At 39.2% G+C, this 12230-nt stretch overlaps 1 protein-coding gene and 1 pseudogene across 1 annotated transcript in view; both read left to right on the forward strand.

Annotated features, from left to right (window-relative positions):
* MYO10 (myosin X) overlaps positions 1–12230 on the forward strand; it is a 302652-nt gene that overhangs the window by 233760 nt on the left and 56662 nt on the right. The window contains exons 20-22 of the mRNA XM_089674827.1: positions 3597–3721; positions 5422–5536; positions 9276–9382. Coding sequence (XP_089530953.1) covers positions 3597–3721; positions 5422–5536; positions 9276–9382 — 347 coding nt within the window. The remainder of the gene's footprint in view (positions 1–3596; positions 3722–5421; positions 5537–9275; positions 9383–12230) is intronic.
* LOC149463708 (U2 spliceosomal RNA) lies at positions 7034–7151 on the forward strand (annotated as a pseudogene).

A 12230-nucleotide genomic window follows, 5' to 3' on the forward strand; every position in this document is an offset into this window, starting at 1 on the left:
GGGGCTCCAGAGGGTTTGCTTAATGCAGAGGAAACTGGCTTTTCAGTTTCCTCATTTGTATGTAAAGTCCATTTTGGGACCTGGAGCCTGGAGATTTCAAAGTGATTTGTGAGGGATGAAAACTCCAGTTCGGGGACCAGGTTTTGAATATGGCCAGAAGACTTATTGGGCAGGTGTGTGTGGGTCTCTTCTAGAGTCAGGACCAGGGTTCTGGGCTCCACCTTCCTGAGGAGTCCATGTGGGTGCAAGGGAGCAGCCACAAGTGTGCATGGTGGCACAGAGTAGACTGACAGAGCAGACAGGGCCCAAGCCTGTGGACTGGAGAAGCAGGAATGCTGTGAAAGGGCGCTAACCAAGGTGCAGCGTTTGTATGTGAATGGTCAAGAGGACCAAGGCAAAAAGCCTGAGCTGTGGTGCTGCTAAAGAGAGCCAGGAGGCTGAATCTTTTTTTCTTTGGCATTGATGGCAGATACCCCCTGCATGGGAAACCTATATTGTAGGGAACTTTCTTTTAAATAAAATTGGGCAAAAACAGCCCTTTAAAAAAGAAGAAAGCGAGTAGCTGTGTGCTTTAAAAGCTCTGCCCTTGATGCTAGTTCTCACAATATATATATATATATATATATATATATATATATATATATATATATACCGGTATATATATATACACACCGTGTTCCAAATTATTATGCAAATTATATTTTTCTCATTTACCTAAATAATTGATGTAAATAACAGTCAGCATAATTCTCATGTTATCAACTATTAAGAGTACAATTCAAATTTTATTGAACAAACCTCCTAATGATAACAGGATTTTTTTTAAACATAAAACACTTACAATGCACTGTTCCAAATTATTTCACACAGTAAGTTTCAAAACACTTTATAGGTTGTAAAGAACTGAAAATTGTCATTTGCTGTGTTTGCAGCATATTTACTGAAATCAAAAGCTATTTCAATCAAACTTGTAACAACATTTTAACTTTTTAAACATTTTAGCATAGGACCCCTTATTTGATAGCAGCTTCACAAGTCTTGCATCCATTGAACTTGTGAGTTTTTGGACAGTTTCTGCTTGAATTTGTTTGTAAGATGTCAGAATAGCCTCCCAGAGCTGCTGTTTGGATGTAAACTGCCTCCCACCCTCATAGATCTTTTGCTTGAGGATGCTCCAAAGGTTCTCAATAGGATTGAGGTCAGGGGAGGGTGGAGGCCACACCATGACTTTCTCTCCTTTTATCCCCATAGCAGCCATTGATGCAGAGGTATTCTTTGCAGCATGAGATGGTGCATTGTCATGCATGAAGATTATTTTATTACGGAAAGCATAGTTCTTCCTTCTGTACCAGGGAAGAAAGTGGTCAGTCATAAATTCCACATACTTTGCAGAGCTCATCTTTACACCTTCGGGAACCCTAAAGGGGCCGAGCAGCTCTGTTCCTATGATTCCAGCCCAAAACATGACTCCACCACCGCCTTGCTGACGTCGCAGCCTTGTTGGAACAGGGTGGCCGTCCACCAACCATCCACTACTCTATCCATCTGGACCATCCAGGGTTGCACGGCACTCATCAGTGAACAGGACTGTTTGAAAATTAGTCTTCGTGTATTTTTCTGCCCAATGCAGCCGTTTCTGCTTGTGAGCATTGGTTAGTGGTGGCCGAATAGAAGGTTTATGCACAGTTGCAAGACTCTGGAGGACTCTACACCTTGATGTCTGTGGGACTCCAGAGGCACCAGCAGCTTCAAACATCTGTTTGCTGCGATGTAATAGTATTTTAGCAGCTGCTCTCTTGATCCGATGCATGGATCTGGCAGAAATCTTCCTCAATGTGCCTTTATCTGCACCAACCCGTCTGTGCTCTGAATCACCCACAAATCTCTTAATAGTGCAATGATCACGCTTAAGTTTTCGTGAAATATCTAATGTTTTCATACCTCATTCAAGGCATTGAACTATTTCACTCTTTTCAGCAGCAGAGAGATCCTTTTTCTTCCCCATATTGCTTGAAAATGGTGCTCTGCTTAATAATGTGGAACACCCTCCTTTAGTAGTTTTTCCTTAAATTGGGCTCACCGGCCAATCTAACAGGTGTCCGAGATTGTTTTCAGTGATCAAAAGAGCCCTGACACACAATGCCATCCATGAGTTAAACTGAAAAACAAAATATTTCACCTTTGTGACACTTAAATAGAAGTTGCATAATAATTTGGAACAGGGTGTATACACAGTATATATATATATATATATATATATATATATATATATATATATATATATATATATAAAGCCTTAGATTGTACGCCCCTTGAGGGTCAGGGACTGATGTAAATGTACAATATATATGTAAAGCGCTGCGTAAATTGATGGCGCTATATAAGTACCTAAAATAAATAAATAATGACATTCATAGATGTCATTTTGAAAAGTAAATTATTTTACGTATACCTAATATTGAACACATATATGCTGATAAAACGTATATGTTGAATTTAAAAAATACCAAGGTTGTCTACCCCAGATTTGGCATGTCCAGTGTCTTCCCTGGGTCAGAGAGGCCCCAGAGAGATCATCACATTCATACAATGCGCTTCCTTAGACTGGGAAGTGTTACTATGGTGACAGAACACATGGAAGGACCAGCTGTGGTGTTCATTAGAGCCCACTCTCTTCATTTCACTGCTTCAGGTCACTGTGCATCTTGTTCTTCAAATAAATGTAGTGAAGAGACAAATCCAATGGCAGACACTAAGGGCTGTTCACTGGTATAGCAAAAAATAAGCTTTTAGCTGGGATTTCTGGGGAATGGTAACATTATTGTGCTTTTACCTACTCTGCTTTTTGTTGAAACATGCGGTAAATTGCATTTCTAGCACCATGATCAAAATGGAGTGAGCAAGATGTTCTAGTGATCTTACAGCTATCAGAGAAACTGCTTTCTTTGGATGAGCAAGAATTGTATTTATTTGCAGACCAAGTGTTGTATCTTCTTCCTTTTCATAGTATATTGCAGTATGCCATGAGTGGTATAATTTCCTTCAAGAAGCTTTTAGTACTTTTGTGTCCGTATTCAGATAGCTACAGTAATTACGTCTAGCATTGTATTCAAGTTTCATCCTTGCAGAAATAGGTGGGTGACGAAAGAGGGAGCAATTAGAATGAAAAATAAGCAGGTTCACTGGTTTGGCATCTCTGGTACAGAGAAAGGAAAGACAAACTCACATGGCTAAATTAGGAATAATAATGGCAATTACTGCACATTTTCTTCATATATATTTTTTATATAAGACTCATACATGGCACTCATTTGTAGTACTATGTGTCTCTTGATTTGTCACAAACTAATTTCCAGAATTCTTTGTACACATAAAATACTAGTTGTCTTCAAAGTTCGTATTGGTTTTTAGCTGTTGGCTGTTGTGCAGTTTTTAATTCAGTATTGGCTAGTAGACAGAATAGTATCAGATCTTTATCACAGTGTCAGTCGACACTAACTGTAACTGGTTTGTGTTTTTATATGGTATTATGTTCCTTGAAGGACCTCAAGAAAGAAACGTGTTTGTTTGCAATAAAAATGTGCTTCTTTCTGCAGATGCCGGACCAGTTTGATCAGACACTGGTATTGAACCAGTTAAGGTATTCAGGCATGCTGGAGACAGTCAGGATTCGCAGAGCTGGCTTTCCCGTGAGAATATCGTTTCAAGAATTTTGTTTTAGGTGAGCATTTCCATCTTAAATTACTGTTATTTCTTTGGGAATTTTATCATAGTTTAACTATACTCATTTAAATAGAAACTTTTATATACATACTGTATGTATAAAACCATGTTTGACAGTACCTCATGGCAACATCCAAATTTCATCCTATATTACTTAGATTGGATCAATGAAAAAGGATCAGTTGCTATAAAGTATTTGCATTTCTTAAATCACACTTTGCATTTTTAAATTTGTGTGACATTAACGAAACAGGATATACATTCTGCTATAGAAATACATATGTATTGTTATTTAAACTAAAATAGAACACTTCTAGATTATTAAACGCGATATGCAAACTTGTTGTTTTTTATCACATTTTACAAAATTATGTTTTTGGGCTGAAAAAGCTCCTATAGAAACAAGGCTGATCAAGTAAATACCTTGTAAAGGGTCCAGGAGACTGTTTAAGCAACAGGGTAGTAACTAGTAGATAGGTTAGAAGAGCTGAGGCCAGTCAAATTGTGCTTGCTTCTAACCACTCTCTTAAATATTTTGGCATTTGGCTTTTAATGTAACTTTGTACAGTCGTTGCTCAAGCATATAAAGTAGTTTTATATGAATAGAGGAGGCAGAAGAATGGCTAGACACCATCAACACAAACTTATCTGGATGCCAACAGTAGTGAATGTTCTAACCTGCTGGTGCCTGTAATGTGTGATCATCAAACCACTGAGCTTAAATCAACCCATTTCATTTCAACGGCATAAAGTAGACCTTAACCCAAAAAGCAAAGTTCTGCTGTCTTTTAGGTAATGTCTAAACCTGTTAATTGTTTCTAAGAAATACTATGAAAAATTGTGGTATTCTGCAAAATGCACTGTACTTTTGTCCTAAATTCCTCTTTAAAAGTAGAAGTGCACTTGAGTCTAATAGCTGTGTATCTGCAGTGTAAGATCATCTCAGACCTAATAGCTGTGATTACTAGTCTTGCTAGGCCTAAAGGGAGATTTTGTGATGTCGCTATTGTGATTCTCACTTTTCTGCTTACTGGAGAGGAAATTGTACCTGAGAACCTAAAGTGGATGTATCCCCCTGCTTCCTATTCAATTATTGCGTACATGTGTGCTTTCTGAACCTCTCCTGTTGCTTGTTGATTATTGCTCCACCAGCCATCACATTAGCAGTTATCAGGGGGGTAACTTTAATATGAGAAAGCAGCACGCTGCCTCCATCAAGATGGCCACCTCCACAGAGAGAGACAGCATAAAACAAAGCATAGTAAGGCAATAATGGGAAAAAGATCAGCTGCAGAGGGTCTACAGGCAATATTTGTGAATAGTCATTGTGCCTTTTTTTTCGGCACAATTTCCACAGTTCATGTCCTTGGAGAACCAATTTATCTCCGTTTAATTCTAATAGGGAGGTCTCTCTTTCTTTCATTTTTTCATTGGAGGAAATCTTCCAACTGCTTGATTAGATTTCTTTTTTGCATGTTTTGCTTTCTAACCAATATTTGCTAGTTTTGCAGGCATACTAAAATAGCAGGGGTATATATATATATTTATATCAGCAAAAAGTATAAAATTTTTGTCTATTCTTATTTGTTGTTTTCTGTCATTGTCTTGATGTATGTACTGTGTATGTTTGCAATGTTTGCATGAGAAATTGTAAAACAGTTTAGAATTCCTATGGTTTACTATTTGCTTTCTTTACAGGTATAAAGTGCTCTTGAGAAACGTAACCCTTCCTGAAGATTTGAAAGGCAAATGTAAGACTTTACTTCATCTTAATGACACAACTAACAAAGAATGGCAGCTGGGAAAGACAAAGGTAATGCTGTTGACAGTTTTCCTCCACTGAATTATTAGCACTTTTCTTGATTAGTAACAGAGTCTGAATGCCTGATTCACTAAAAGCTGAGTTTGGATTACCAGCATAGGTGATAATGGCCTATCTTTCTTGCTGACAACCTGATTCTTTCTTGCTGTGTGCCCTGTTGCATGTTTACTTGAAAAAACATGGCCATACTTACTGGATGACCTCCTAAATGCGATGTACTGTGGGTGATCAATTAGCAAATTAATAGGGGAGGATAAATTCAATATAAATAATTTCCTGTGAAGAGAGTAAGCATATGATATTGCCAAATGTTTAACCTCTATTTATAATTTTACAAAGCTATCTCAATAAATCAGATTGTTGCGGGTCTGTCTTATCCTCTACCTGCAAAGCTCATTGTGGAGAAAATGTCACAATGGGCCTGTTTTAGTAAAGCATAAGCACATATACCAGCACACTAATCATGCATATTGAAGCGTATTGTATTGTCACAGAAGTTACTATACACCCAACAGGGGGTTGATTTACTAAATGAAATAGCCTGTGCAATTTGGATGTGCAGTTACACTCTACAAGTGTGGTTACACCAGAGCTTAGTAAATGAGGCAAAGCTTCACTTTGTAAAGAATACCTAATCACATGTAGGAAAAAGAAAAAAATAACATTTTTGGTTGCACATGATTTAATGATGGAAGTCATCAGCACTTTCCCTCATTTACTAAGCTCTGGAGCAACTGCACTTGCAATTTGCACAGTCTGTTTGCCTTTAGTAAATCAATCTCATGTATGCAGACATGCACTTATAGGCTACAGCATGCATAAATTGAATTTGCTGACAAGTTTTGCTCTGAAATGTATGCTCCAGAACATGAATTTTCCCCATTTAAGCCATGGCATGCCTAAAATTAAAATCAGATTTTCTCAACTGTCTTAACTCGTTATCCAGCCACTCCTAGCCATTTCAGAAGAATCTTGTATGTATGACTATTGTTTATAGGCATGTACATCATTTTAGGCAGTAGCTGTTGTACAAGTTTAAGGTTACGAGATGCAAGTTTGCGAAGAATTTATCCTTCTTGTTCAGTTGCTTTAGTAAACCACGCCTAAAGCATGTGATTTAGAAAGCATCCTAAACCTGCCTTTTCTTTTGTTACTGGACACCACACCCCTAATCTCATACATAAATGACATTGTATAAAGTTATACTTTATGTTGACTGCAGACGTTTGCCTTAAGGCAGCCATATTTTCCTGATAAATGTACATTGTAATACATTCTTACCCTTGCCTCTTCAGCATGTTTTATAAGCAAACACAGAAGACATTTGGATTTAACACCCCCTGGTTTAAATGTGTACAGTAGCCATTTACCTGTTTGCCACACACACTGTAACTAGAATGACAATGACACTACATGGGGAGCTGTTGATACTAGGGCTAATAATATTAAATGCCATCTGTTGTTACTGCACTTGCATGTAGAGCGGAAATCGCTTCTCGGCCTTTTGGCTAAGATCAAGTGTAGTATCTGTTCTTATCAGTGTCCAGTAGGGGTGCTCCACGGTCATTCTAGCTTTGCGGGGATGACTGGTTGTTTAGTACCCCTGCTGGAATGATGGGGGTCTGGACGGCTAGTACCGGGGGGGACAGAAAGCGTGGTGCCCACGAGTAGCTGGGGCCCGTGAGTAATTCTCCCGAGGAGACCGGAAGGACCCAGTTCCTCCTGATTTGGACGGATCTACCTTGTCTGGCCAGGGGTCGGGAAGGCAAAGAGTCCGCAAACCAGTGCCCCCTGAGTAGTCGCCTCAGGGGTGCCACTAGTAACACCTGGGTGTGGGACCCCACTGTGTGAAGATAGCACATGGTCACTGTGTTTTCAACTTTTTCTGCACAGCGCCCTTAGGACCAGGCCTTCTGGCTAGGACCAGGGCAATTTTTGCTACAGGCCTCAGGGCCTGGTCTGTGCACTATTTGGCACGACCACTTTTTTATTTTCTATTTATTTAATTTATTCACCTCCCACGTTTTGTCACTTTTTCTTTACTTATGTGTGTGTTTTTTCTCACAGGATGGAGGGTGTGGGTCCTCGGGCCTGCCCTGAAGTCTAGGGGGAGGATGTGTGGCCTTTTGGTTCCTTCCTCCCCTGTCCCTAGGGGGTTTTCTCTTCGGGAGAGCCCCCTGACCAAGTACTGGGTGTCTGGCTTCGGCTGGACACAAGGAACGGTGGTCCTCCGGGCCTTTTGGCCAGGAGGACCAAATGGGAACCTTGTCCCTGTCAGGAGCTTTGTGCCCCGGGGAATCAGGGTAGTGGTCCATCCCCTTCGGGGGAAGGACAAAGCACACCCCTAAGTGCACTTTTTCTTGTGTTGTTTTGCACTTGCACTTTTTTTGTGAACACTTACGGGTTTTTCGTTATAGTTGCACGTTTGCGGACAAAAAAAAAAAGGAAATGCTCTACATGCATGCTGCACTCTGGTCTTTACTTATTGTTGTCTTCTTCTTCTACATGGCCTCATAGGAACATCTAACAGCACTTTATGCTAATGTTTCCTTTTTACAGGGAAACTGTAACAACTGTGCTTCATTTTTACATTTTTTATTCTCAAAAATAGTGTTATAAATTAATAACATCTGATATTTTTGTAATAACATAATTCACCTGTTTATAATAGTAATACTTTAGCCATTACAGGTCCGTTATACTTTACTTATAAAATTGAATCATTTAATGATCTATTTATATGCTATGTAGCATTTGAGACCTAGGCATCAAGAACAAAATCAATGGAACTCTATAGGACTTTAGTAATTATAGCATGGTTATGCTTAGGTGCTACAAACTCGTAGCCAGTTCCACCAATATCCCACATTTTAACAGATAGAATGTTTCCATACAATGTGCAGAGGAAAAACACACATCCTGTGCATAAACACACAAAACACAGTGCTTAGTCTCCTCTTTCTTATTGCCAATAATGCACTACTTAGCAGACTTCGAAGCATCAACAAATGTACTGGCAGATGGGCTGTGATATAGCGGGCAATAGGGCATGAAGCTCGCATCCCTTGGTCATAGTCACAGATGTTACCCCCTATGGCTGGTTCAGAGATAAATGTTTTTAGATACAATCTTAGAGCACTTTTCAGAGCCAGTGATCTCACATTAGCCTGTGAAGAGTGATGAGTGTGAACTATCACTGTGTATTATATATTCATCCATTACAGCTGTATGGAAAGCATCATTCTCTATCAGATGTCATTGAATTCATAGAGTGCAATAGGAAGCCCATTGCAGCTGTCAGGGGCACATGTACTCCGTTACAGCCTCATTACTTGTTTTCTTCTATTCTGTGCTAAATTGAATTATCCTTATTTAAAATCTTTCTGCCAAGGCTAAATCATTGGTGCCATCTTTACAGAGAAATGTTTCAGCACACTATATTGATCTGTCTTTTCATTGTAAAACATGATACAGTAACTTTAATAAGAAGACTGTGAATTTTCATTTTATTTACATTGGCAGCATGCAGTTTAAAGGCTTTTGGAACATATTACATGTTCCACCCATATTTAGGGGCTCCTGCCGCTAGTTCCCTCAATCACTCTTCAGTGTGATAGCCGACAGGGGAATCATCATTTAGAAGTCTTGTAAAGTGGAGAGCAGGGAGGAGATCTAGATGAATGTCTGCCGTTTAAAAAAGAAATGACTCTAGGTTTTATTTTGAGTACAGGTCTTCCTCCGAGAGTCCCTGGAGCACAAATTGGAGAAGCAACGTGAGGTTGAGGTCTTCAAGGCAGCCTTGATAGTACAGTCACACATCATGGGCTTCGTGGCACGGTGCGTGAAACTGGAGGAATGACTAGTACTCTCCTTGGAACTGTAATAAAAAATAGAAAAAATATCTGTTTAGTTGTTGTTTGGAGGGGTTATAAAGACTGCAGTAAATGACCACCTACAACAAGGTAGAATGGTTCAGGAACAGGGGCGGACTGACAACTCATGGGGCCCCCGGGCAATAGGGGATCATGGGACCCCTGTGTCCTTGCCCAAACTCAAAAAAACCTATGAAAAAGGTACCAGAGGCATCTCATGGGGCCCCCTACTGACCCGGGCCCTTGGGCAGTGCCTGAGTTTCCAAATGGTCAGTCCGCCCCTGTTCAGCAGCACAAGTATATGGATTTCATAGTCACATTCATTGCCTGTGTACACTGTGTGGTAATTGTTATGTTTTGTGCCATCCAATCTAGTATGCTGAAATAAGAGTAACTTAATTCACTAGAGAAGCAAATGAGGCAGAATATATCAGAATGCTGTTAATCAAAACACGGTTGAGTAGTAGACAACTTGTTATTTAATAGTCAGTCAGTTAAGCTGAATTCCATGCAGATAAACATTACGGCACTGTATTCATAAGTATATTTTTTTAAACAAAACTAGTACCTGAATTTAAAGTGTTACTAAACCCACAACAGTAAAATCAGTCTGTATATGCAGTAAAGCATGCTTGTTATACTCACCGTGGAACCTAAGGGGTTAATCCTCTGCTTTGTGTAAAAAGGCTGTTTGATTTTGTCTTCTCTGATCCTTCCCTTCTTCCAGTGTCCCCCTTCTGATAAGACATATAGTGTTGAGTCACTCTGCACATGTTCAGTTTGGTGTGTATTGCTAGAGAGTGCACGTGATCAGCACGTGGCCGATCAGCACTGTCCAGACAGAGGTCAGGGGTTCTTCATCCTCCTAGAGCAGAATGAAAACTCCTCCTACAAGCTTTAACATGTGCTCTGCTGGACACTGATAGAAGTCACAAGACTGCTATATACTGCTGATCTGAAAAGATATTTAGCAGTTTATATTTACTAAAATAATTAAACTTCCATGTTCTGTGTACTGTGGACCAGATATAGCGAATGCAGATTCCTGGGTTTAGTAACACATTAACTTGGTATCAACCTTCTGCAACCCTTTTACAGGAGCTTTCAGACTAGCAGAGGGTGAGGCAGGACTGTGAACCAGACAGGTGTGCTGTAAGCAAATGTGTTGTCAAAGAACATGCTAATTAGAGGACAGAGCAGGGTGTGTAGAGAGATAAACTCATCATTCCTCTGTTGCTCAACACAGGGAAGAAAAGGGGCTGCACTCCAATGACGTCATAAAACCTAAAGCACTTTATTAATGGATAGCACATATTGCATCCAATACACCCTAGGTCCACCTCTCTAACGCGTTTCTTCTGTCTACGTTTGATCATAGAGGGGTGGACCTAGGGTGTAAGGATGCAGAGCCTTTGAAAGGTAAAACAGCTCTTATATACATACTCAATCTGTGTATTTTTCTGTTTGCCTGAAATTCAGCTCTAAAGTGTATGTGAAGTCAAAGTTGTTTTTTATTTAGTGTTGATAGAGTAGTGAAGGGTTAAACACGTTGTTAGGTTTTTATTGCTGTCTGTGTCACAGTTTGGGAGAATCTCCCCTCTGTTTGTCCTGGTGACCACTGTCACCAAGACAGACAGTAAGTAGAACTCAAAAAAGTTTGAGTTGTCATTAGAGCAAGAAGTGAAGAGAAATCCTGCAGTGCAGACACCTGTTCCTATGACAACTTCCATGGGAATTCTGTTCAATTTGGAGAGGTTTTCTTCATATCCTGTAGCTTCTCAAGGATAGGAAGTGAAGAGAAATCTCTCCAGCAGGATACAGGCTAAAAAAAGTAACTTATTAGGAGTTTTACACTCTACTAAAGACAAAGCAAAAAAAAAACAATTTTAGGTTTTATATATACTTTACAGTTGATTCAATCTATAATAAAAGTCAGATTTTGAGGTAAACGTGTATGTACACACACATTATCTTAACAGAACATGCTATGTAAATATGTTTACACATATTTATACAGGTGAAACTCAAAAAATTAGAATATCGTGCAAAAGTTCATTTTCTGAGATTGTGGATTTGGGGTTTTCATGAGCTGTAAGCCATAATCATCACACTTATGACAAGCCATGGCTTGAACTATCTTGCTTTGCGTGTAATGAGTCTATCTCATATATTAGTTTCACATTTTAAGTTGCATTACTGAAATAAATGAACTTTTACACGATATTCTAATTTTTCGAGTTTCACCTGTAGGTGGATAAGGTGTGGTAGCGCGGTGATATTTTTTTTGGTATTTTAGGGCATGCTATGTGCCAACAATGTTCCCAAAATGCTCATATTTTGTTTGGATAGGGTTAATGCAATTTGAGAGTCACATTTGCATATAACTGAGGCTCCTAAAAAGCTATGTCAGTTGTCGCCTGCACAGTACTGGTTACTGACACCTGCTTGGGAATTTTCCAGTTTTGCTTGTATACTGTAGTTGGTTGCAGATCATGCCAGTCCCCTCCAGGAAATAATCATCTCTATGGGCTCACTTTACAGGAATGTGGGTAGCTTTAGTACTGTGGAATTTTTTTTTCCTGCACATGAGAATTTGCTAAAAGCAAATAGGTTGAACATCAATCTACTTTGCTTTAGTAAATCACCCCTTTAATGAAACAATGGTGTAGTTCTGATGGGTTACTACAGATTATTGCTTGTTCACACTGTACAAGCCTTATATTCTCACATTGATCAAGTTTAGCTAACTCTCTTTAAATAATAAAAAAACAACATGTATTTGATAATGCCCTTATTTATAGGTTTTTTAAGTT

The sequence above is a fragment of the Staurois parvus genome, unplaced genomic scaffold (genome assembly GCF_062004578.1).
Source record: "Staurois parvus isolate SC_StPar_1 unplaced genomic scaffold, SC_StPar_1.0 ptg000153l, whole genome shotgun sequence".
In the NCBI taxonomy this organism is placed as follows: domain Eukaryota; kingdom Metazoa; phylum Chordata; class Amphibia; order Anura; family Ranidae; genus Staurois; species Staurois parvus.